The 27,970-nt window shown below is 35.1% G+C and overlaps 1 protein-coding gene across 1 annotated transcript; it reads left to right on the top strand.

Moving 5' to 3' along the window:
* LOC142356209 (transient receptor potential cation channel subfamily M member 3-like) lies at positions 1-27,959 on the top strand (the record flags this gene model as incomplete). The annotated part of the gene is made up of 9 exons (XM_075408161.1): positions 1-92; positions 658-1,311; positions 4,513-4,676; positions 10,233-10,379; positions 13,413-13,593; positions 14,247-14,490; positions 22,418-22,730; positions 24,291-24,441; positions 27,792-27,959. Coding segments are annotated over 9 exons (2,114 nt in total), but the record flags the coding sequence as incomplete, so codon positions are not given.
* Positions 27,960-27,970: the final 11 nt, after the last annotated feature.

The following is a 27,970-nucleotide window of genomic DNA, read 5'->3' as shown; positions in this document are numbered from 1 at the left end:
GTGTGGACAACCTGATTGGAGAGGTGCTGCAAGATGCACAGTACCTGGAGTGGATTGGCAGAGACGAACCTCAGCTCCATTTGATTGGAATGGTAAGTCACATACTGATATAAAGAATGGTCTGTCGCATATTGAAACTAATACCGGTAAACAAATCTCAAAAAAAATTACTGATAATTATTTACAACTTCCTAAACTTCCATGGTCAGCAAAGCTGAAGAAATACATTTGCTTATTTCGGACCAGGAACACTTTGGATGGAGAAGTCTTCTCGTTAGATTCTTTTTTAAAAGATCATCACCGTAATTTAAGAAAGAAAATGACGAGTAGATTTCTCAATCGAAAGTTGCTCATTTTAACAAGAAGGTAAACAGAAGATAGCCTTTTATAGAACATAAAACGGTTTTATATTCAATGAAGTTTATCGTCTGTTTATCTTCTTTTTATAATTATAACTTTAATAAAAAATATTAAAGAAGTTATTTAGAGCATTAATCCAGCATAATTGAATTTACTGCTGCAAATACATTCTTGCTCTAAATTGGTACGAGGGACCGTTCTCAAAAGTCTAATTAAAATTGGGTTGTTGACGAACAAAAATAGGAAAAAGTTGTTTGCATAAGTATCAAAACAAACATGACAAAAATTCTTCTTCAGGTGAATTGGAACTACATCAGACATGGAGATGAAGTCCAATTCTGGACATCATCAGCCGCCAACGAAGACGACGCACCAATCATAACAGAGACCCACTTTCAACAGAACCCGAGAATGTCCCGAAAGTTTAGCAGACCGTTCAAACAATCTACAACTTCAGACAGCCGAAAGATTGCATCTTCTTCACCTTCATCCTCAAACGTTGTCAACGCCTCGACTGTCAATTCCGCAACATCGCCAGGATCCGAGCGGATCCGAACGTCAAGGTCGAGGGCTGTTCCTGGAACTGCAGGAATTGCACCAGAGCTAAACCAATCATCAAAGAAATCATCGATTTGTCAGAGACCAGAGGCTTTTAACTACAATGTCAATAGTGGCTTAGATGATCACGCAACTTTGAACAAACTTTTTTCCCATTTTGTATTTTTTGATTCCCATTCTCCAGCTAAGGATGCGGAAATGAGATCCAACATTGAATGCTACCTCTCGACCAGTCGGGAACCCGCGGGTGCCTCGACCATAAACGACGTTGGTTCAGTTCCCACAATCCAGACATCCCCGGTAGCCGCGAGCAATGTGATTCCAGGAAGAGGCGGCGGTACCATTCCAACGGTGCTTTTGGTCATGGGTGGCGAGCTGAACGTGTTTGAACAGGTTTGTTACAAGTCTTCTTTTGAAACTTTTAAGCAAAATTATTATCAACACTGTTGACGCTGAAATTGGTCACAAATCATTTTCTACAGAAACCAATATTGTGGGAATAATATTGTGACAATGTAAAGTATTATAATAATTCAATGCTGAACTGTTGTAATTTCGTTCTGCTCTAATGGGGTGGGGCCAATTGGAACCATTCTATTCCTTGCTGGTAGAGTAACATTGTCACTAAAAATCTATACATTTTGCAATTCCAGGTGCTGGTTGAACAATGCACCCCTTTTCTAGTAACATGCAGATTACCTCAATAATTGTTTCCTCTTGATATTTAACTGTTACTTACTTGTTGTAACTGGTATTTACTATCTGCAGTTTTTAGGACAGTAAACGCATCTATCATGCTCCTGACGGCTGTCACTCAAAGTTTAACAGTGACTTTCGAAAAATTCATTTTTTTCAAGATTGCTGAATTTCAAACGGTTTGAACTGAACACACTTTTTAATCAAGATATCTGCAATTCAACAGGAAACAGTACTGATCGCCATTTACTAATGATTCGGCACTGGTATATATATATATATATATATATATATATATGTATATATATATATATATATATATATATATATATATATATATATATATATATATATAGCCGAGAGTCAACTTACGCAATTAAGTTAAATTCCTTACCTTCTTAAATTCTTATACTTATTTTAAACAATCTTTGTTGATTGGAAAGAATAATTCAAATCAGGAACACATAAAATTTTACTTAAACCTCCATTTTGTGCAACCGGGTTCTAAATGCCAACGGATATGTTTCAGTACAATATTGATACTCGGTGTAGTTGCGTCGTTTGAAGTTGATTGTAGTGCCTGCCCGCCCAATAGGTAAAACAATGATGTCATTAAATTTCCGGGTTTTTTTAAATTTTAGCCTCAAACTTGGATAAATTAAGACATAAAACTCCACTATCATTGATGAGTTTTCGCCAAAATACGTACCGGGATCAAAGATCACCAGCTGCTATCATGACTGCTGTTCAACGCATAGAAAAAAAAACGAAAATTGGCTGTAACATATTGTTAAAGATAGCAGTCCGACTCTCGCAAAAAATACATTTATCAGCAATTAGAGCCAAACGCTTCAGGCTCTTCTCAGACATTTGTTGGAAACCACCCAGAACTTCAATTATATGCGACACCAACCAAATAAAAACATTTGTTTTTTATACGCTATACCTCCGCTCGTCTGTTGTCTCAGGCGCGTAAGAGTATGCCCTTCTTTTAATTTCGTATTAAAAAAACAGGGTTGCACCTTTCCTGCTTTTCAATATGTAGTATAATTTTCTCACTGCCATGAGTAGCTGTGTGCTGTCTGGTATCAACTTTTTTTTTATTAGAGGACTGAATCCGCTGCAGAAATTCCTGCAAGCTTTTACCTAAATTTCATGTGCCTAGCTGTTGTATCACCACACCCATTGCAAACAACAGCGTGATCACCATTACTGTCATCTATAACTGTTTTACAATATGGAAATTTCTTCTCTCTACGATAGACAATTAGACTCAATTTGTACGTTTGCATTTCATAGAAATTTGTTCAGATTCAATTTGAAGTCGTTTAGCTCGTACGGGTTATGCTTTTGGATATGTTCCCAAGTCACATAAAGGCACAAATGTCAAGTCTCGCGTCCGCTCTCGAAGTAGTTTTGTTTTTCACTAGCCTTCATTTTTTTGTAAGGAGGCTTGAAATTGTAAGTTTGGGAGTCTAAGGAAATATTGCCATCTATTGATGCCCGGGAGGAGGTTTCACCCCTATTTCACCCCTAATTAGCGGGGATTAGGGTGTAATCCGTTTTCCACTCTTATTTATCGGGGAAAAGAGTGTGAGTGGAATTTTAAAAAATTACACTGTTATTACACTCTTTTGTACACTCTTTTTACACTCTTAGAAAGAGTGTAATTAAGGGTGGAATGATAAAAGATTACACCCTTTTTTCCACCCTTATGAAAAGAATCAATTGTTTGAACATGACTATGGCTCGCAGGGCAACTTTAAAGAACCAACAAAAGCTGGTGTACCATGGTCTTCGGACTGCAGAAATGTTTATTCTGTCAAAATTGTAGGCACGGTTTCTCACGCTGTGAGTCTTTGCTGCGCAGAAAAGCCAAACGTTTTTGAGCATTTCTGTGGCTTGTCATCAAATGTTTTCAAGGCATTGAAAACTAATTCCGTGGAAGTTGTACTACAAAGCGATTAAACTTTTTTGGTGTACTTTAACAATGACGCAGAATGCCCAAAGAGCATTTTGGGTTGTCGAGATAGTTCACTTTGTCAAAGATGTCTGTACGTTTTCCTCTCCGTTTCATCAGAATACTTGCGACGCAAGTAATGGTTAAGTGATTCTGCTTGATTTCACTGAGAACTTTTGGCGTTTATCGAGAACTGCGAAGCGGTTCCAGATATTCAGTCACAATTTCGAAGTGACTTCTGCAGAGTCACTTAACCATGCTTAAAACAGGAAACGCGCACGTTTTAAAATGACGAAAGTCAACTGAAGTCAACTTCTGGCTAAGTAGCGACTTCTGGCATTTTGACTTCTGGCACTGCAGACTTTCGGTATTTTAAAATGTGCACGTGAGTGTTTTAAAGTGAGCTACCAATGGCGAATCTCTAAATCGACTACAGGGTTTAGTTGCATTCTCTCGTCCATGCTGTTCAACTCAACATGTGGCCATATTTCATATTTGTCGGATCGAAGTACCGTATAAAAACCATCGGTTGAGAATAAACCGCACTTTTAGTCGGTGCATTGAGACCCCTCTCGACTTCGACTTGAAAGTGATGTCAACAAAATTGGCATAGTCATCTTTGACTGCTATTAATTTCCTTTATCGTTTGATAATCGTTGTTTCAAGAAATGAGGTGAATTCGCTCCTTTTCCTAGTATTCCGTTCATCTTTCCAGGTTAATTTGAGCTGAATTTAGGAGCCTAGGGATTTTTTGTTGATAAACAAGCAATTCATGATCAGTTATTAACTCACAAATTATATTAATTAATACTGAAAGATGGGAATACATATTTTGCCAACATTCACATCTTGTATGATTCTTGCACGAACTTAGCAGGTCTTAATTCATCTTGCAAGATTTAAATTCGGTCATCAGTTGGGTTATTTGTTCATTGCAGGTGGCGAAGAGTCTTGTAAATCACATAGCAGTGGTGATGTGTGAGGGGGTGGGGGGAGCCAGTGAGATTATAGCCAAGGCACTCAGACTCGTCCGGAAGTCACGCAAGCCCCTCACCCCAAATCAAGAGGCAAATGTACACAATCTTATACGCGCCCTAGCCAGGTATGTGGTTGCATGGCGCAATGCTGTGTTGCATGACCGAATGTTGTATTGGCCGACAACCAGTCCAGACGAACAAATCCGAACTAAATTTCCACCCTCCAATAGGTTTCTAATTACTGGCGTGGACATTAATTATCCACGTTCACCTTTATTCATGTTGTGAAGTTAAATTAGGAAGAAAAAATGACTAAAGAAATTTGGCACTGGCTTTAAATGAAAACACGAAGAATTTATTCAGCAACATGAAATACTCAATCTGCAAAATACCAAAAGTTATCCGTGTTTACAAAAAACTGGGCATAATGAATCTTATGCCTGCTTTATGCTCAAATATGATCATAAAAAAGTTTTTCAAACGTGTAGTAGCAACAACCTCCAAGTATAATATTCCCGTATAATCAAGCGCAAATTTAAGTTTCCATCAAATACATAATTTGGCTTGGTAAAAAGTTTGTGCATATTCTTGTCAATTAAATATTTCATTTTGATCAGCCGGCTAATTACGCAATCTGCCAAAGTTATATCTTCCTTTTATCCCACTATTGTCTACAACCAAACGGGTTAATTACGTAATTTGGTAAATCAATTCGTGATCGATTGTGCCTGTTTCCTTTTTATAACGGGGTATAGACTACCGTTTTTCAAGACACATTAAAACTCTGAATTAGATATCGCTAATTTTCTACCTTATAATTTCATGCTCATATTTTTATAATCGTACAGAAGCTTACCTACAATGAGTTCCTATTCATAAAAAATTTGTAATCTTATGTGGAAAAAAACGTCTGTTTGACTTAAAATTTTTTTGTCCCCGAATTCACTGTTAATTGGTAAAAATTACTATTGCGTGAGTTAAACAAACTTTATTAGCTTTTTGAAAATTACATTTCACTAAAAAGAAAAAGTTTTAAAAAAAAGAAAATGGTGTTTGGAACCTAGTGACAATATTTCGGGCATTTTTCATTTGCCTAACCTATTTTACTATGAAAACTAGTTACTCAAACTGTGGAAATCAGTGGCAACAATATCGTAACACATTTTATGATTTTGAGCATGTAATCAGCTTATACTACCCAAATTATAATAGTAATTACTAGAAACCCCATTCAAAAAATTAGTTGATATTGTGGACCGTTATGCTGGTAATTGCAAACTGCAAACTCTCCTGGCAAACCATAATGGTTATCGTGAAAATCATTTCTGAATTAGGTCACCAATAAAGACTTCTCGTTTTTTGGTCTAATTGACACTATTGTGGCCATTAGATGCTGCAGCAGTGGCCGTAGACGAACGTGACTTGATATTGAGTTATTTAAATCGTATAAAAAAGTGACAAATTCTTCTCACTAATTTTTTTGCGCCAAAAAAGCATTGTGGAATCTTTTGACGGTTATTTACAAACTTACATTACTATACAATAGTGTGGTTAAACTAAAGCAAGGGCAAACTTGCCCTCGCTGTAAGTTGTCTTCTTTGACAGTTGTGCAATAAGCAAAAATAGCAATTCCTACACAGTCTTGGGTTTTCCTAAAAAGGGCAAATTTATAGACCTGTATTTGAAGAGAAATAGGCTGTTTAGAAAGCCATACGACCGTGATTGGATTTCCATATCACAAATTAAGCAAATGAGTGTGTTTCATTTATTTGTTTACACTCGATACAAAAACAAACAAATAAACAAGCAAGGGGTTTTCCAGGTGTGCTGTGGACCCTAATAATGATAATTTTAACCCAATTTGCGGACATAGCAATAAAATCATATGGGCCCAGCCTAAAGATTCAGACCGGAAGGGTGATGGGCACATTAAATTGTGCAAAATGATATTACAGGAAAATTTGTTATAATTATATTTGCCACAACTGATTTTTACTCATTATCTTCCGTTGTATGTATGATATCGAAATAAACAAACGGTTTAAAAAAATTGAATTCAACAAAGCGGGCTGTTTAGATATCATTTTATTATCGCCTTATTCAGTAAAATCCGTTAAATTTATGTAATAAAAATTACTCCAACCACTGACGATTTCATTAAAGCAGCTAATTGCATAACGGTTTAATATTAACTTCAAAGAGTATTATCTTCTAACTGGTTAATACAAATACATGAATAGTTAAACATGGCACACATACCACAAAGAGTCTGCAGCAATAAATAAAATGAACACCCAGTTGGTGTTGCCACAAATACCAATACTTCGCGGACAGAAGTAACAATTTAATAAACAATGATAAGCAGAAGTAGCGAATACATGTTGAATTATGAACAACAATAAATATAATAATGAGCAACAATTTTTGCATTTGCTTTTGTTTCTGTAGTAGGTTTCGGATTCTCAACAACAATATTTTCTCAAGTCTTCCTTTGTGAATATAAAACACTTCCTGTTATGTGCAAGTTTTCTAAACTTTTTTATCCAATTGTGAATAGCAATAAAGATCAAAATGAGGAAAGCACCACCCCAAGCAGTCGGTCAGTTTTAGAGTCCTTGGGGTGGTACTTTTCAAATTTAGAAAAACACCAACATCAAGGGAGTGGCAGTATGCTAATCACAATTTTGCTCCGAACACAGACTCGCTGTAAACAATCAACTCAAAATGTTGAAACTCTTAAAGCCAAGCAACAAACAATGAAGAAAGTTCTAATTTCAACAGGAAGACTTCAACATGCAACGGAAGACATCCCCATAAACAGCTGGATATGAGAGAGAGCAACAATTAAATGCTTTCTTTCAGCGATTAGACCTGGATCAGAGAGTTAATAATAAGCTTGTTAAATTGGTAAACCGCGATAAAGAACACAAAAAGAATTTATCAAAATTTTGAGTCTTGCGTTTTTGCTGACATCAACGTTTAGTGTTTTTTTTCGAACTATGGTCAAAATACCAACTTTTTCATAAGTACTTCTCTCAAAATATCAATTTTTGTCATCTGGCTTCCAAAAAATCCTATTTATTAGTGAAAACAGTACTTACAGGCTATTGGCAGTATTTTTTACTGATATATTGATTCCCCGATTTGAGCCATTTTGAGGTATTGTCTCAGTTATATTAGGGGTATCGGTAAAACGTACGACAAAATCTCGACCAAATTTTGCGTTGCGCTACAGTGGCACGGGAAATTGGATGACAATTTCTAAACTTGCCATCGGGAAAACCGTATTTTGATATTATATAATAATAAGAGTATTGCTTACCAATTTAAAATGGTTTCGAAAAAAATTCAACAGTCAAAAACTTCTTCAGATGCCTATAACCCTGATATCAAAACAAGATCGTGAAAATCAGGGACAAACGAAATTAAGTATATTTACTCTTAACCCAACATTGGCCACTTAATTCTGAAAAAAATACACATGGAGGTTCTGTTATTTCTCGAAACAGGATGTTTTAATCCATAGTTTGTAATTTGATATAACTCTTCAGAGCAACAAAAAACTATTATTAAAGGGCCTCGAACGATGGCGACGCCTTTTTCGTCTCATTGTGGTGCTCACTCAAAACTAAGGATTTGGATTTCAATGGTGTGCTGACATTTATTTTGTTTTCTTCATAGTCTAATGAAGAAAAATGCAATAATTAAAGAGACTTGATAAATAATTTATAAAGTTATCAAAAATTTTCAAATTTTTATTTAAATATATGGTAAGCCAAGAGACAAATTTTTTAAAAGTATTAAAATGAGAGCGATAACAAATCTTTCCAAATTACTAGGTCCGAGTTGAACCGAAATCCATAAGAAGTCCTCAAGTTGAGATCAAATACAAGAGTCAAGAGACCAAAGCTAATGATGTCAAACTAAACACCTAAACACCAAGAAAGATCGATTTTGCTCAAATTCGGCATTATTGAGGAAGTTAATTGATGATTTAGTCGATTTATCCGAGACGGTAGCTCTCAGGGTCAATTATTGTATCAAAGTTGAACACGAAAGTCTGTAAAGTACTTGATTTGGCATAAATTAATGTTATTTTTTTACTTAATTAGCAATATTGGGAAGAAAACTAGCACTGTACGAAAAAATCTAATAACATTGAAAACCTGATAAGACTAAAGTAAATAAGCTTTTCTACTAGTTTTGGCATTTTTTGTACAAATGACTGGAAAAGCGCAAAAAGTCCTCAAGAATTGGAAAAGAAAACAGAAAAAATACCGACAAAAACTTTAAACTTCGTTTATTCCTGGAATATAAAAGCCAAAAACCTCCATTTAAAATGGTTTCTCGATTGAAGAGCTCTTCTGTAGCAACAGCAAATTGAGAAATTCAAAATTGAGGAGCTGCCTAGTTGTCACTCGGAAAGAGCCAAACCTTAACAAATTTAGATTTTGAACTGCGAACAAGAATTTCAGAATTTTAAACCTGCCCATTCCAGAATTTTTAGCCCTTAAGATTAGTGGATTTGATTAGATCACGATCCATGAATTTGTACGATTATTTGAAAAATCCTTCACTAATTGTAATTTCGTGTAATTGACATGTCTTAGTAACTATGTCCCAGAACCTAAAATGTTTCAGCATGGCTGCCTAGAACGCTGTTAACAGTTTGCAGTTCGAAAGAATCATTTCTGACTGCTTAATGGCCCAACAATTATATAGATTGAGGAAGTGCTCTAACTGGATTTTTGAGCACTCTTGATTAAAAAGTGAATAGAAAACAGTGTCAATTTAATTGTAAAAATTAGGTTCCGCCATGCTATTTAGTATCTCTAACAGAGCTAATAATTCGCTGACAAGACCGAAATGGCCGAAGTTGAAACTAGAGTTTGTGTGTTATCTTTCAGAGAAATATTGAAATCCACGTTTTTTATAGTACTCTATAGTCAAAACTGTGTATGGCCTTCGGAATTTCTCGAAACAAAACTTTGGTTTCTCAACAGAAAAAATTTGCAAAATGAAACTTGAAAAAGCTTGACAAAATCGTGATTAGTTTAATTATTATATTCAAGGCACCTAGATGAAAGCAAACTTGTAAAATTTGTGCGCCTGTTTTGAGGAATTTTTCACCTTACTAACATTTTACTGGAACATTCCAGCAGCTTTTTTTAAAAAAAAAACATTAGCTCGACTAAACGTTGGAAACCGAAGCAAAATTAACTGAGCTAAGATTTGACTAATAAGTTATGACGTGTTTTTTTTTTGATCTGTGTTAAGTAATTACTTTTAAAAACGTCAATTGATAAATCTTGCCCAGATTTGCAACTATTAACAACATTTAAAATTACTGTGCTGACAAAATAAAACAATAATTTAGAACGAGATAATTTTTATGACCAGGTGTAAGGTTACCAAGTTTCCTTGATAACCTTGCCTGTGCTTTTCGTTGTCAGGATTTTTCATACCAATGATCACCCAGATTGAACATTTATGTTCATTTCAGGTTTTGTATTCTATAAAAGAAAAGTACTCATAATTCTTAATGAAGAGTCATTGAAAACGGATCCATTAGAGCTCTGTCTCTGTCCGTTTTTTCTCCTTCGATTTGACTGCATGTATTTGGAAATAAAACTGAACCATAAAATTTATTATAATTTCAACTGATTAATTTTGTTGTTTAGACGCCTGGGCGTAGAAGTGGACGAAGTAAACCAGACGGAGCTACAGTTTGTCAAGATCATTCTAGAATATTCCAGATACGTCATCATCTACAGGATAGACAGACCCAACATACACATGGACGAGTGCATCCTCAAAGCTCTTATAAGGTTAGCAATCATCAAATTAATTTGACAATTCATGTTCCATCTAATGATCAGCTCAAAAATCACATTTTTACGGTTTTGTTTTGCGCCAAAGCTTCACGTTTTAATTTCAAAGGGCTATCTTCAGTCGTAACAGTTCTAATATCTTTGCGCTAGTCTCTTAGCTCTTTTCTCTGTATTGCCGCCTATCAGCATACTACCTAGCTTGTTCATTATTTAATATCAGATTAATAAAATAAAACTAGTGATGCAAAACTCAAAATTTTTCGATAATACCTTGATAAAATTTTTGGTTAGAAAACGGTAATATGAACAAACTTACACCAATTTCTTCCTTTTTTTTGAATTTCGATACTTCATCAACATCGTTGATACCAGGCGACGGAACGAGGTATATCCTTAAAACTTATTTCCAAAAAATCATTCGAATCAAGGTGATGTCCACGACTCAAGACGACTCTGATCAAACCAACTTGGGTCACGGATAGGTGCGTTCATACTGAGCAGACCCAAAAATGGTTCTGATCAGCACTGCTCGGGTCGCGGACAAGCGGTCCTCGGTCTCTCAATCGCTTTAAATGATACCAACTTGTGTCTGGGAAATCGAGATTCAAATCCTTTTTTTTTAAAAAAAAAAATTTAAAATATGTAAATTAAAATTATCCACGTGGTTAATGTCACATGCTAGAAGTTAAACTTACAAATGAAACACTATTATTTTCCTAACTTAGAGCAAACTAAGGTCCGCTTTTCTTTAGATAATCAAATAAAAAGATATTTTGAGCCCCGTCACTTTTCTGGCTATTGGAACGCTTTCGTGTCGGTTGATCATTTCTCCCGTTATTTTTTTGTTTAAATTTTAGTAGGTGCCAATTTATTTTAAAATATTGTGAAGATATCCTTCGAGAATACTCTCTGAGCTTGTGATATAATAGCAATTCTCAAAGTAAAATAATCTCAACTCAATTTGCCTCCAGTATCACACCTGTAATTTTAATTGATACTTCTGTTTTTACTCTAGTTTAGATAGATCTCTTGTTAAATAAACTATAACTCTTTTCTAAATCCTTGCCCAACTAATAAGATCACAAATAACCCTATTATACTTAGCAGGATCTCTCATATGATACTTATAAAGACTATTGTAAAAATCTTTTGCCATTAAAATGCAGGTGAGAGTTTGGATGATAATTTTTAGGGTCATTTGATGGCTATCTGAAGAACACTAAGGTCACCTCATTGAGTTGAGGCAATCCAAACAAAGTAACTATATGAACTCTCCAAAGCCTATACGAGAGTCTGGAAAGATCATGGGTAGACTAAACAAAATAGTTTTGAACAAAACTTGTACTTTTGGAAAACTGTTGAAAGCTTTGAAAAACGATTGAGAGTTTCAGCAAAAAATGCACCAAAAGTACAAAGGATCCGACTCAAACTCCGTTTAAATATAATTTTAGTCAGAGTTTTAACAAAACTTTTAACAACTTAAACTGCTTCCTCTGGGGAGAAAATAAGTAATTTCGGTATACTGAAGTACTGATCGCAAAAAAACGCAACTTATTGCTCGAACATGATTTGTTAAATGTTAACAGTACTAATTGTGGTCCATAAATTGCTTGAGAGATGATGAGTACTAATGGAGAAAATTAAACAGATTAATGAAATGCATGGAAAGTATATGTAAGGAAATCCGGCTTATTCTAATTTTAAGTTTTTAACAAATAATAAAACAATTTCTTAACAGATATCAGTGATGTTTCTCTTATGTTGCTTGATTACAAAATTTCTAAAGAAATATATTATAGTGCAGCATTACCTTGAACAAAGTGCATTATATCATGTGAACAATTTACTAAGTACAATTTTTGAATAACTATTGTATTAAGGGCAAAAACTGGAACTGAGGATAACATCAAGATCTGATAACAGCACACTACCTTCAGAATGCCTACAAAATCTTTTTTATACCACTTTGGACATGCATTTCTATCCAACAAGATGGTAGAGAGCATGTGTCCACAAGTATAAAATGAGCTTCCAACTCAGCTTTAGCGATTTAATATCCACTTTTTCAGATAATTTTTAATTTTTTATCATATTTTCTTAAACAAAAACTTTCCATGTCATAAAATTTTTAAAATTTAGAACAAACATTGTTTGACGTTGATTCATTCTCACTATCTAAGATCTCTTGTTCCTATCTAATGTTACAAAAGCAATTTATATTGCGCTATCTTAAACTTATTGAACTCTTTAATTAGGTTAACTCTATCCCTTTCTGCTCGGTTCATATTTGATGCTGTCTATACCAAATATATTAATTCATACTTGCTTTCAACAGTTGACTATATATCAGGAGAAAAACTACGAGTTGAACTCATAGATTATAAATATGGTCCTTGCGATTAATCCTGTCTCTTAGGTATCCATAGTACAAACCAGTAGTAGATAACAAGATTGCGGTGTCATTTTGTAATTGTTTCCCCGCAGTATTGGACTGTGGCAATCAAAGCTCATAACGCCATTATTAATTTGAACACTTTCGGATTTCAAGACAACCTTCCAAGTGTTTGTGAAAAATCGGTAGTCTCGAGCACCTCAATCTTTAAAAAAATATTTAATCAATATTAAAGCTTTTTGCTAGTTTTTCTCAACTAATTGTTCAATTTTTCAAAATGTTTCTTAAAGTACTATTTTCTCTATCTCATCAACTACAATTGATGCTTCAACATTGGATCTTCAAATTGTGTCAGTACTGTATTTTTTGTTTTCAGCCCCTTTCACCGATAAAAATTTCTCGATATAAGGACAAATTGAGGACTTTGAATAAAAGTAACATCTAGATTCAAATTGCCGAAATTTTTCAAAATTATTGAACGTCATGCACCCTCCTGCTACGGAGCACTTGTCATTACATAGTAAATCATTATTTAAAAATATTGCACGTGCGTCGTTGTGCAAATAATATGCACCCAGTAAGCTTGTGGCAGTACAAACGGAAAAGATCCAAATAACCATAGTAAAATTATTTTTCAGGTCTGTTTCGGACATCGGGTACGACGCACTGCACCTGGCGATGAATCTGCACCAGTGTGACGATGTAGTACAGAGCATAGTGGAGGCAGAGAGTGACATCAACGAGAGACACAACATAAACAACACTTGCTTCAGGGCTCTCACTGAAGGACAGCTCCCATTCGTAAAACTATTCCTTGAGGTACACCCTTATACTAATATACTTTTGATTCTGCTCATTTTCCTGCAAAACTGTTCCCTGAGGTACACCCGTATAATGTCCAGCCCGAGGAAATTGTTTTTAGAAATTATTTTATAAAAAACGCAGAAACGCGCACAATGCTGAAAAGTTTCAGCTCAAAGTCTCCAAATAATATTGCGCTGTGATTGGCCGAAAATTGCGGAAGTTAAGCTAGAAATGTGCCGATTGATAAGCTCAATATCACCTCTTCACTCTTGCACCCTAACATGAAAGAGACTTGCTGCATCAAGTAGTATGTGCAGTATGCTACAAGATCTTGCAAAACTCCTGTAAGATCGCAATAGAAGCCATATCTGCTGCAGTCCAACTAATTTTCTGAGTATATATTTGCACAATTAACGTTAATTACCGTTGAGTGAATTTTGGATTCGGTTTTCAGTACCGTAGGCTATATTAGCTATTTCAAAAACTTCTTGAAATTTTTCAACCTCAGCTTTTTTTATTGTACGCCGCATTTTTGGCGAACCTGAATACTAAAGCTAATGCCATGCGTGCTGAAAAACGGCTCAAATGGAAAAGATCTGAAACTATTTTAGTATGAAATTCAGAAGTCTCAAACCGACTTGTAAAAACTCCATTGACTAATACTTCAGGTGGGCTTTGAGATGAAGAGGTTTCTGACCCCAAACCGGTTAGCCCAACTGTACGAACACACCCTTGAATCCAGTGACAACACTTCTAGTCCACTTCTCCGGCTCCTGAACAAGACAGTGGGACCCAGAGACAGTTACTCACTGGACGACATCTACTTCACTATTTACTACTACACTCTGGCCTATCCTGTTAAGAGTCTGGTAGACCTCCCGGATGACACTCTGGCACAGGGAAATGTCGCAGGTTAAAATTCTTCTTTTTCCGAGTGCATGTTAGAACATAAATCTTAGTGGCTCGATGTGTTTGTTGCTCTGAAAAGGGGAGGGGAGCGGGGGTGGCTAAGAATATTGTTCTAACTTAATTAGAATTTCAAAATGTTAAGAAATTATTGAGGCGTTTTGTGAAGACTTTGAGAAACAGCAAAAGTGAGACTTTGTTACTGCTAGAGGGCGAATAACTAGGATGAAAAAATTGCTCATATTTTAATTGAACACGTGTGTTATTTGTATGCGTACACTGCTCGTGCGTTTGGTTATGCGTTTAGCAGGGAAAAAATTCATGGTGCTGGCATCTCATCCGTTTATTTATGTCAATATTAACCATTCATTGACAAAAAGTTTTTATGACCATTTTGTCATTTTGTATTTGTTGCTATAAGGTCCCTTATCTCTTATTATCTGCTACATAATTTACATAAATTATCATCGGAAACTATCATCATCAAACTGCAAACTTTTAAAAAACACAGATTACATAACAATTTTTGGTCCACGGGCTTGAGGGGTATAAATAAAGCCCCTCCTGTCTGAAATTAGGGTGGGGTTTACCTTTCGTTTTGAGAGCACAAATTTATAAACACAAATTTGTGATGGGTATATTTTCGCAATATGTTCCGCTTTTTTCTTTCAAATATTATCCTGTTCAGTTCAAAGGGATGATAAAAATGGCCAATTATCATAACAATGTGCAGAAAAAAACTGTTCGAATTAGACCGTAAAATCACTGTGCAATTGTACGCTATTAGAACTCTTATCCGTATTATGGTAACATTTGCCAATTGCGCATTCATGTCAAAATTCTTTTGAATTCTGGTCCCATATCTAATTCTAAGGCAAATTCAGTACTGAGTTAGAGTCTAATTTAGGTCACATTTTGTACTGAATTTGTCTGATTCAGAGCTAATTCAGAGATTCATTCTAAATTATGTTCTGATTCATAGGAATACTGAATGTTTTCCCTAAATAATACTCTGATTCAGAAAAAATTCAGAAGTCATTTTACAGTTGGTTCTGAAATCCTTCTAAATCAGTATTAAAACTTGAAAATTCTCTGAAGTTTTCTGAAAAGTACCGAGTGTCACTCAGCCATAGGTACGGGTTGAAATCAAAGCAAGTGAAAATTGAAACAAGAGAGCATTCTTTTACTATGACCATTCATCAAATCCGAGAAATCTTTCAGTGATTTGCATTTTTATTTGCTGATTCTAAGCTGAATTGGTATCAGATCTACAAAGTTCTAGTTATAACCTTCACCATACTCTTGACGAAATTCACAAAATAAATCAAATTAAAATTAAATATAAGGTTTATGTATCCTTCCATAGTAAACAGAAACATCTGCTTTCATAAAACTGACACAGAATCTAATGAACATTTCCAAATGGAAGAAATTATAATGCTTTAGAATAGCAAAAAAATATTCAATAACAGGCAACGCTCCAAATTGTCTGCTATCGATATCTGATTTATTGGGGTAGGGATTGATAAATTTGGGTCTGTGTCTTTTCTCCACCAAAAAATTCAATTCCTCACAAAAAAAATGTAGTAATGATAGAACTGCCATCATTTTTGTTGGCAACTTTTCGCACCAGCAACTTTTTCACTACCTGTTTTTCATCAGACCAGCAAAATTAAAAAGGCTGGTATAGACCGAGGGCATTAGGTTGATGAGTTGTTCTCTAAGACCCTTTATAGTCTCTAATTATCCAATCCACCGATACTTCTGAAGACTTGATTTCGCGATGACAGAGGTAAACATTGGAGTTTTAGATTTTCACAGCCCTCCGCTTTTTTAGAGCACTTTAACCGACATTAGTCCTTTATGTTTGTTTTCTTTAGCTTGTGTAAAAAAATGTAATGCGTACTTTTGCGCTAACAATTCAATTTTGGCCTAAAAAGACGTACTCCCCAACTGCCCCCCCCCCCCCGAGTAAAATAACCACCACTGATTGCATATGTTTAAACACTAAGTATGCATTTGAATTTTTACGTAAGAAAACTTGGGAATAGGCAGTTTGATAATAATAATAATGGAACGGATGTTTAAAAGTATTTATTTGAAATGATAACTCACTACATATCATTTAAACATCATGTGATGGTTTCAAAGAAACATCAAGAAACTTAGAAGTTTTTTATTTAACTTTCAAAGCACGAAAGAAAAACTTGCCTGACGAAATTTACTGCTATGTCTATAAGTAACGGTCACAAAACTAAACTCAATTCCAATTTTGTTCTGCCGCTATCATTAGCTTATTGACCTATCAATCAGATGTCAGAAGTAATTTTTACCACCCATAGAAACTTGATTCTGACTTCCACTGACCTCCAACTGATGAACTCGATTGTATCTAGGCCATAAATGATTTTCATAACATGTTGATTAAAAAAAGCCACTTCCGAGATTCGGAACTGAGATCTATTCACAGTTCAATCAAAAAAAATTACTTTTTAGCAAATCTAATTTTTCTCTGTACATTTTCGCATAGATAAGTACTATAAATACTAGCTGCAATTTTTAGATCCAATTTTTTTTATTTCTAACTTACTAAACCCTTTAGAAACGTGTTATCAATGGTGTCCAGACCAATTATGGATTTACAGAATTTAGAATCAGCTACTCTGTAGATTATGTCGTTTGTGGCGAAATGTCGCGCAGAGAAGAAAAAGGACAAGATCAAAAAAATGGTTTTATATTGGACTTACAGGTAGCCAATCCCTTTCAAAGTTTGTGTGATTAAGATGCATATATTGAACTTAGGAGCCTAATGAGTCCAAAGTGTTTGATAGCAGCCTCGTATAAAGACATCAGATTGGCTATTCAAAATTATATTTATCCTAAAAAGAGAGTAGTAACGGCAGAAAGGGCTAAATTTCTGTCTGTAATACAAGCTGTAGGGGAGTCAAGCGACGATTTCCTAGTACGTCTCAGAGAAGAATCACGTAACTGTGACTTCGAAAAAATCAAATCAGGGACCAAACCCGAAAAGGAGTTGATGAAAATATATTTTATCTCAAGATTGAGGGACCTTGAAGCGAAACTTAGACTGCTAGACGGCATTAAAGAAGCAAAGCCAGCAATGAGGCTTACTTAAATGACCAAGAATTTACAGTTCAGAAGTAAGGCAATGGCTTTTGCAAGCTATTCTTCAGGTAATGAGCCCTTTAATGTAGACAAGAGGTTGGTTACAACATCAAAAAAAAGACCTTTCGAAAACCAAACAAAAAAACTCATGGCTAATGAAAGCAATGATATGTGCACAAGTGTAGGAGGTACGACGCATGTTAGTTTAGACCCCGTCCAGCCCTAAGTACAAATTGCAGCACCTTTGAAAAGGTTGGACACTTCTCAAAAATTTGTTGAAGAATACCCCAACCAAGCTCAGATAAGTACAATAAACAAAATAACTTTTTTAAAAAGAAAACACTTCTTCATAGCAAGCATCTCCAGTATCGGAGATCGGAACGAAACAATCTCTAGCATGTCTGTGACATGCAAATTTATCACAATAAATGACTGCAAAGTAAAAATGCCGGTAAATACAGGTGCAGACAGCACAGTGATATCATCAAAAATATGGAGTGAGCCTGGTAAACCTCAGTTAGTTGTTAAAACAAAACATCTCGATGATGTTCATCAATTAGCGCTTCTGGGATCATTTATTTGTGACGTTGAGTGGAAGGGAAGCAGGCAAACACAAAAAAAAACTAGCAGTTGTGCACTCTGACAAAAATTTTGAACTACTTGGTACAGACCTTCTACCCAAGCACGGTATGAACAACATCACAACCGAACACTTGCCTGCTGCCAAGGGTTACAAAGCTGGTGTGAAGCTGATATCAGGACGAGATCATAAAGACGCTGGAAAAGATGTTCAGATTGAGCTTTCTTGAACCAGTTCAGCCAGGAGGAGTCACTAATGCATCTCCAGTGGGTGGCAGAGAAAGATGTGTTGAGAACTGAGACTGTATGTGGTCTAAAAGGTGCTTATCAAGGGCAAGGACATGGATGAGGACTATCCAATGCCAGACATGGAGACGATCTCTCACAACCTACATGGGCCCTCAAATTTTTGCGAAAATGATCTTTAAGATGCCTACTATCAAATTGAACTTGACGAGGAGGCAAAAAACATATGCACAATCAATACATCTCAGGAACTGATCTAGATGTGCCGACTACATCACGGGTTGAAAAACTCTTCTTCAATCTTCCAGAATCTTATCGAATCAACACTCAAAGGAATCAAAGGTGTTGTGAGCTTTCAAAGGATGTGTTGTTCATTGAACTACCATTAAGCAGTTCGGCAAGAGAAAGCTTGCAGTCATGAGTCGACTACGTGGGAAAAACTATTCGATTCATGAAAGGAAATCTAAATCAAAACCAGTCAATAGTCTTAGTTTTTTGGAATAAACCATTTCAAAGGATGGAATAGCAACATATCCCAAACATGTCGAAAAAATTCAAATGCAACAACTAACAGCAAACAACTCGAATGTTTTGTCGCGCTAGCAGATTTTTACGGAAGAATAACTCCTGGTTTTGCAACAAAAATGCTACCATTGAATGATATGAGAAGTAGCAACTTCTACTGGGGCAAAATGCAGCAAAAACCCTTTGAAGATATAAAAAACTAATTAAGTGCTGAACCCCTCGCAAACTTATCGTTTGCAAGAAGAAGCCACTGTAACTACTGACGCCTCTGAAAAATGAGTTGGCGTGGATCTTTCGCAAGAAGGACATCCAGTGTATATGTCTCGAAAAAATTGTCTCCAGTGGAGCAAAACTACTCAAACATAGAGCGCGAATAACTGATAATTGTCTTTGTGTACACAAGATTGAAACAATTTCTTCTTGGAAAACGATTTACCCAATGGACAGATACCAAGCCACTAAAATTTCTCTTTGCAACAGACGAGGAGGTCCCAAAAACAGCATCAACTAGAATCAAGAGATGAGCAGTAGCTCTAAATGGTTTGGAATCCGAGTTGAAGTACACACCAGGAGAGCAGATAACCCACGCAGATGCTGTTAGCAGAGTGGATTTTGATTATGACAAATCCGACAACGATTGAGATTGCTTCGCAATCATTAACATCTACTTCGCTCAGAGTGATTTGGTGACCCAAGTAGAAACTAAAACCGGACTTGGAACCGACAGACTTTTCCGGGAAATAATGAAACGAATCAAAAGCAGCAATTGGAAACAATGTTCAGAAGCTGAGATAGGATTCAAATAACAGAAAGTTGCACTGACCATACCCAATAGAATCATCTTCAGAGATGTTTTCCCATCATTTAAACCGAATTACGACTTTTGGTTTCGGCAAAAGCGCATGAGACACATCTTGGGAAGAATACAACTTAGGCAATAGTCAGAATAATAGCATGGTATACTGGTATTACCCAAGACGTTCAACATGTTGTTAGTAAAGGTTAGAATTGTCAAATGAACATCACTGTCCTGGTAAAATATTCTCTACGTGGCCAAAAGCCGACGTTTCGGAAAGGCTCCATATGGACTGGGGTTATGTTAAGAATCAAGGCAATGTCTTAGTTATTGTTGAAAGGGGTTCAGGCTGGTTAGAAGTTTTCCCCTCGGGAAACAGAACATTAGAAACAGTTAAAACGTACCATAATCAAATCTTTGCAAGAGTCGGTACACCAAAAATTTTAGTATCCGATAATGGTCTTGACTTTGCAAGCGATGACCTCAAACATTGGTTTGAATCACTGGGAATTAAGAAAATGGAATCACCTGTCTATCATCCAGAGCTAATGGACTAGCTTAGAGAGCAGTTAAGACAATGAATCTCAAGGTTCCTGGAAAAGGCGCTGATGACACATCAAAACACTTCAAAGACAAGGGGCAAATCTCCTGCCGAACTACTAATCGGACGCAGAGTGAGACTACCACCAATGGATGATTTCTACTTGTGCGAACACAATCTGTTCAGGGCCAACGAAATAGCAAAACCAGTTCCTGCTACCATAATCATAATAAAGGGCTTGAACACATCTTTCATACAGCCCGAATACTCAACTTGGACAATCCTAGTGAGTGACAACTAAATTGCGAAAACAGACGAGGAAAATGTGAAAACGTAACCCCCAGTGGAGGAGACCATATCTCATCCAGAACTACAAGTTCAGAACACGGATAAGCGACCGTCACATCAAGACGATGCTTCTGCAGCCACATCTGTTCTAGAGCACCAAAAAAACCGAACAATCAGAGCCTTCGCGAACAACAACAAGAATTAAAAAACAACCTGACAGATTTGGAGAATCTATACCCACAAACTTGCTTTAAAAAGGAAGGAAGATTTGATGGTTTCAAAGAAGAATAGAGAAACTTAGAAGTTTTCCTTAATAAGGTTTCAAAGAACGAAAGAAGAACTTACCCGACGAACTTTGCTGCTATGTCGAAAAGTAAAGGTCACAAAACTAAACTCGATTCTAATTTTGTTTTGCCGCTATCATTAACTTATTGTCCGATCAATCAGATGTCAGAAGAAAATTCTTCCACCCATAGGAAGCTGATTCTGACTTCCACTGACCTCCAACAAATGAACTCGATTGTATCTAGGCCAAATTTGATGTTCATGAAATGTTGATGAAAATATAAAATCGCGTCCGGGATTCGGAACTGAGATTTATTCACATGTCAATCAAGTAAAAATTTTTTAGCTGATGTAAATTTTCTCTGTATATTTTTGCATAGATAAGTACTATGAATACGATCTAAATTTTGTAACTTTTTCCGTTCCGAGTTGAGTTTAAAATTCAACTATTTAAATCCATTTGACTCGTGCTATTGACCACGACGCATCAATCAAAAATTTATTCATTTTTCATTTATTTCATTTTTTCCAGCACAGTTCGACTGCTTTTTAACACGTTTGTAAAGGAAAATTTTAAATCAAATTTTAAAATTTTTTGCTTACTAGACCAAAACTATTTCATATATACCTAGTAAAATAACTGTTGTTTAAGAAATTTAATTTTAGTGACTGCCAGAAGGCGTTTCAGGTTTTTGAGATTAAAAGAAAGTTCTTTCATCTAACTATTTTTCTTTAAAATTCAAGAACTCCAGGGAAATTAAGAAAACTTTAATCTAATTTAATGAATGGTGTTCATTAAATGTTATCATACCCTCCGGTGAATTTGGATTTTTACTCAGTGGTTGTTTAAAATATGCTATAAGCCTGCATCGACCACTCGGTTTGATGCTCTTGATACATTTTGCTGGTATTTAATGTTGTTTTGTTGATAAGTACCAACCAGAAACAAGTTTACTGTTATGAAATTGTTGCGAATATGAAAACGTTCGGACAAATTGGTTTAAACCGCTAGATAATTTGGTGATTCTTCAGCGGCCCCTGGGACTTGATATGACTCTATCACAGGTGGACAAGCTATCACAACCAAAAATAATTAAGTCAAAGCTTCTGCCCTGACTGAACGTCAAGTCTTGACAAGTCTCGATTCAAGTCTTAGCACGTCCGGAAAATATGAAAAATAGCCGACAAATAGTCCAAAGAAGTCCGGAAAACGCAAAAATTAGCCGAACAATCGTCCAAGATAGGTCCGGAAAACAAGAAAAATAGCCGACAAAAACAATACTATTTGAATTACTCAATTCTGATTTTCATTTTTACTTGGTCCCTTTAAGTTCCAATTGGCGTGTTTTCTAATATCCATGTAGGCTAATATCCCTAGCCCCGTAACTGCCCATTACAAGTGATATATAACATTACAGGGTTCCAAAAATATCAATTATCGGTTGAAATAACGGGGGGGGGGGGCTGTGGTTAGTTATATACTTGATGATATTTCTCTGCAACATGAACAGCTGATGGTTAAATGAACTGAAAAAATTGAATTTCAGATAACAAACAAGGAGGCGACAGCCCAACTCTAAATGACCCAGCCCAATCAAAGCCGACAATCCTGCAGAAGGGCTTCGAAGACCCTTTCCGAGAACTCTGTTTCTGGTCTTTGTTCAGTCTGCAACCCCAGCTGTGCCAGTTCTTCTGGAGCAAGGCGAAGGACCCTCTTATCCTCTCTCTCATGTGTGCCAGACTGTGGCACCAAATGTACAACTGTTTGTCAATTGGGGAAATGGATCTGAAAGAAGAGGTTGATTTCTGTTTCCAAAATATCTTTTTGGGAAAATTTTTAATTTTATCCGCCACTATCAAGTGCTAATTTTGAGAAATTTTGCATGTAGAAAGAAACTCAGAACATAAAAATTCTCCCAAACCTGAGCTTTTATTATCATTGTGAAAAGTACATTGCATAATTGTTCCGACCCTCCTGTTCCGCCCCTCCAGTGTAGAATATGGAATTAAATTTTTTTCGAATTAGGATTTTTTTGAATTTCGGATTTTACAGGCAGTTATCGAGGTTGAAAATTTTTGGAATAATAGAAGGATTTCCGTTGTTTTTATTCACATTTTCCGGAACTTCCGTCAATTTTGCTAAAAATAGTAAAAAATTGTTAAAAATAGTAATGTAGATTTTGTTTTTAGGGACAAAAAAGTATTGTTGACACTTTTGATTTAATTTTTCTGGTAAACATTGCTGACACTAAATACTTCAAAATTCAGCCTTTCCATCGAAAATTGCCCGAAATAAGCCTTTTAGTCCACTTTATTTACATTTGCGGGAAATACACACCCCAAAAACAAAATCTTTGTAAACTACAAAGGGAGATAGTTTTATTTCCATTTCCATTGAGAGTAGTCTAGAATCAAAATTTTGCCGTGGTTTGCTAACTTTACTCTATGATTATCAAAAAAGCAGCTTTTAATTTTGATTTTTAACTAACAAATTATCTGAATCTAAAGAATTTGAAACAATTGAGTGTTCTAAAAGGACGAACAGCAATAGCGGGGCTAGTTTTGGTCCAATCTTTGACTGTTACAATAAAAAAAAATGGATTGTAATCAGTCGGTCTTTTTTAAAAAAATTCGAGCTCTTTATGTTAATTAAAGAACAGAACCACTCACGTCAAAACTCACTGTTGATAGGTCCATTTGGCTTACTAAACAGTTCCAAATTAAAGTATCTACTTTCTTTACTCGAAAGATAATAATCCTTTTGACTTTTAAAAATGATTGCTTTTTAAATAAACAATGGCTTATTGAACTTTGCTACTATTTTTTTTTAATTTGGACAACTTGTAGCTTAGTGTCGGCAAAGAAAGAATGCTTCTTCTTCCTCTTCTTTCTACGAAATGAGATTTTAATTTTTCTGCGTTTTATGAACTAAGTTATGATTTTCTGGCTTTAATACTACTAGATTTCAAATTTTTTTTCCATTTTTAGGTATTAGCCCATTTTTCGCGATTCTTTTCTCGTTTTGTCAATTTCACATTATGGACAGTTCACATATTAAAAAACTGAGGTTCAAAATAAAGCGCAATTGAACATGTAAAGGTCGTGAAAAGCATAGATTATGGCTTTATCGGCATCAACAACCTTTTCTCGAAAAATTTAATTAAATTTTTTACAATTGTTTTTAACTGTCGTTTTTACTTTGACTATTTTGTCGTAAAAGTTATCTGGATAATAACAGGTCTCATTGGCTTTTCTTGAGGGTATAAAAGAGCCTTTATTCTGATTTGAGTAGATAGCTGATGGCTTTCATAACTTTGAAAACAATCGTTTTCAAAATTAAAAAGAACTCTTTTTAATGTTGTTTAACTTCGCATTTTTGTTCCTTTTTGTCTTTTTGCTACCTTGTTTCTTTCATTACAGGTCAAATGTGACATTTTATGTTAAAAGGAAGGTGTGCCAGTTCTTCTGGAGCAAGGCGAAGGACCCTCTTATCCTCTCTCTCATGTGTGCCAGACTGTGGCACCAAATGTACAACTGTTTGTCAATTGGGGAAATGGATCTGAAAGAAGAGGTTGATTTCTGTTTCCAAAATATCTTTTTGGGAAAATTTTTAATTTTATCCGCCACTATCAAGTGCTAATTTTGAGAAATTTTGCATGTAGAAAGAAACTCAGAACATAAAAATTCTCCCAAACCTGAGCTTTTATTATCATTGTGAAAAGTACATTGCATAATTGTTCCGACCCTCCTGTTCCGCCCCTCCAGTGTAGAATATGGAATTAAATTTTTTTCGAATTAGGATTTTTTTGAATTTCGGATTTTACAGGCAGTTATCGAGGTTGAAAATTTTTGGAATAATAGAAGGATTTCCGTTGTTTTTATTCACATTTTCCGGAACTTCCGTCAATTTTGCTAAAAATAGTAAAAAATTGTTAAAAATAGTAATGTAGATTTTGTTTTTAGGGACAAAAAAGTATTGTTGACACTTTTGATTTAATTTTTCTGGTAAACATTGCTGACACTAAATACTTCAAAATTCAGCCTCTCCATCGAAAATTGCCCGAAATAAGACTTTTAGTCCACTTTATTTACATTTGCGGGAAATACACACCCCAAAAACAAAATCTTTGTAAACTACAAAGGGAGATAGTTTTATTTCCATTTCCCTTGAGAGTAGTCTAGAATCAAAATTTTGCCGTGGTTTGCTAACTTTACTCTATGATTATCAAAAAAGCAGCTTTTAATTTTGATTTTTAACTAACAAATTATCTGAATCTAAAGAATTTGAAACAATTGAGTGTTCTAAAAGGACGAACAGCAATAGCGGGGCTAGTTTTGGTCCAATCTTTGACTGTTACAATAAAAAAAAAGGATTGTAATCAGTCGGTCTTTTTTAAAAGAGTTCGAGCTCTTTATGTTAATTAAAGAACAGAACCACTCACGTCAAAACTCACTGTTGATAGGTCCATTTGGCTTACTAAACAGTTCCAAATTAAAGTATCTACTTTCTTTACTCGAAAGATAATAATCCTTTTGACTTTTAAAAATGATTGCTTTTTAAATAAACAATGGCTTATTGAACTTTGCTACTATTTTTTTTAATTTGGACAACTTGTAGCTTAGTGTCGGCAAAGAAAGAATGCTTCTTCTTCCTCTTCTTTCTACGAAATGAGATTTTAATTTTTCTGCGTTTTATGAACTAAGTTATGATTTTCTGGCTTTAATACTACTAGATTTCACATTTTTTTTTCATTTTTAGGTATTAGCCCATTTTTCGCGATTCTTTTCTCGTTTTGTCAATTTCACATTATGGACAGTTTACATATTAAAAAACTGAGGTTCAAAATAAAGCGCATTTGAACATGTAAAGGTCGTGAAAAGCATAGATTATGGCTTTATCGGCATCAACAACCTTTTCTCGAAAAATTTAATTAAATTTTTTACAATTGTTTTTAACTGTCGTTTTTACTTTGACTATTTTGTCGTAAAAGTTATCTGGATAATAACAGGTCTCATTGGCTTTTCTTGAGGGTATAAATGGGCCTTTATTCTGATTTGAGTAGATAGCTGATGGCTTTCATAACTTTGAAAACAATTGTTTTCAAAATTAAAAAGAACTTTTTTTAATGTTGTTTAACTTCGCATTTTTGTTCCTTTTTGTCTTTTTGCTACCTTGTCTCTTTCATTACAGGTCAAATGTGACATTTTATGTTAAAAGGAACGTGCAAGTGTACAAAAACTAATGCTCTTTTTTGAAGAGTTCGTTTCGATTTTACTAGCTTCGACGACGGTTTTTCACACAAAAAGTAAATAATTTTTTTCGGATTACTGTCTAAATTTAACGATCTTTTGTTGACGTAAGACATAGACAAATTCTGACTATTTAAAGATCCCAAGTGCTTTTTTTGGAGGAAAGGACGAACCTATTTAATTTTTTCATTTTGTAGCTAATGGCTTTCATGAGTTTGAAAATAATTGTTTGCAAAAAAAATAGTGTTAATTAATTTTGCCCTCTTCTTCGTTTTTGGTCTATTTTTTCGTATTATTATTCATAAGAAGGCCTATACCAATTTTTTTTGCGTTCGAGGAAGCTTCTTTTGAACATACTTTGAGGGGCCAAATATGGCTTTACGGCTTTGACAGCGTTTTCTCGCATGTTTTAAATGAGTATTTTTGTTGTCTCTATTTGTTGTTCATTTTGTAACCGCTTAAACAATTTATTAATGACCAGTTTTAGTGCCCTCATGTAGAGATGTATGTGATGATAAACATGTTGAATGTTTTCAATTGCTATCTATTGGTTTTCATTATTTTAAAATTATTTGTTTTTGAAAATATAAGCCAATTTTTTAACTTTGCTGTTTTTTGTTCTTTTTGTCTAACTGTTACCGAGCCTTATTATAGAGTGTTCTCATATCTTTTCTAGTAAAGAACAAATTATTTTGTTGAGGTTCAATTTTATCCGCCGCTATTTTGAGCTTGTTATGAAGTTTTTTTTTAAACGGACTTAATGTGTTCGATGTTATCAATGTTTGTTGTTATTGTCGTTTAACTTTGTTGTTTGTCTTGACTTGCTTTCTTAATAATTACAATGTCATCACTCTAATGCGGCATTTTTCATCAACTGAGTTATTTCCGTTGGAAGCGATCTTTGTTCATACATTTCTTTTTTGAAAAACACATAAATTTTTGGGGTTTTCTATCTGTTCTTCATTTGGTAGACATTTATGCTTAAAATGTGGATGAGCGGGGTCGGAAATTTATGTGCAGACGCGCATTACTGAGCCTCTTTGTTTACACTTAGGGTCAAATTGGCCGGACCGAGCTCATATTTTTTTCAGCGGTTAATCATAGCAACTTTTATTTTCATTCTGTATTTTTATCTGTCACGTTTTTAAATTTTACAATATTCTGAGCTCAAAATCAAGATTTTTTCTAAATGTTCTCTGAGCTGCATGAAAAAATCAGACAAGGGCATTTCCACGCAGAAAAGAACCTCAACATCAACAACGTGCTCCGAGAAAAAATTAGCATTTGAACACTGAAATTACTATTACCAGTCGACGTCTATTGGTTATCTTGTATCTTGAAAGCTTCTGACAGAATCTTCCACGACGATACATCGTATTGCAATATCTACTTCAAAAATCTCGCATTAACCTGCACGATAACACGTTTTTCAGGGTCTTACAAGATAACAATGGTCGTGCAAGATCTTGCAAGCAAACCATGGTCTGCAAGTTCTTGCAAGATAACAATAGTCGTGCAAGACCTTGCAAGCCAACCATGGGTCTGGCAAGTTCTTTCAACAAAACAATGGTCTTACAAGAATATCACAAGATCTTGTATGATAAGCATCTAGTCTCGACGGGATAGAATAATTAATAAGATAGCTGCTTGATGATAACTTTAAATTTACAGGTCTCTCCTCTCGTTGACGAATACACACAACTGGCATTACTCTGTCTAGAAGAGTACCAATCAACGAACATGGATCTGAGCAGCTACCTCTTGACATACAAGAACCCAAAGTTTGGAGGGATCGACTTGATCGACGTTGCTGGATTCACCGACAATAAAGACTTCATAGCCACTAGTGA

This window comes from Convolutriloba macropyga, unplaced genomic scaffold (genome assembly GCF_964194025.1).
Source record: "Convolutriloba macropyga unplaced genomic scaffold, txConMacr16.3 SCAFFOLD_3134, whole genome shotgun sequence".
Taxonomy (NCBI): Eukaryota; Metazoa; Xenacoelomorpha; order Acoela; family Convolutidae; genus Convolutriloba; species Convolutriloba macropyga.
This window is presented reverse-complemented; position numbering and strand designations above follow the sequence as displayed.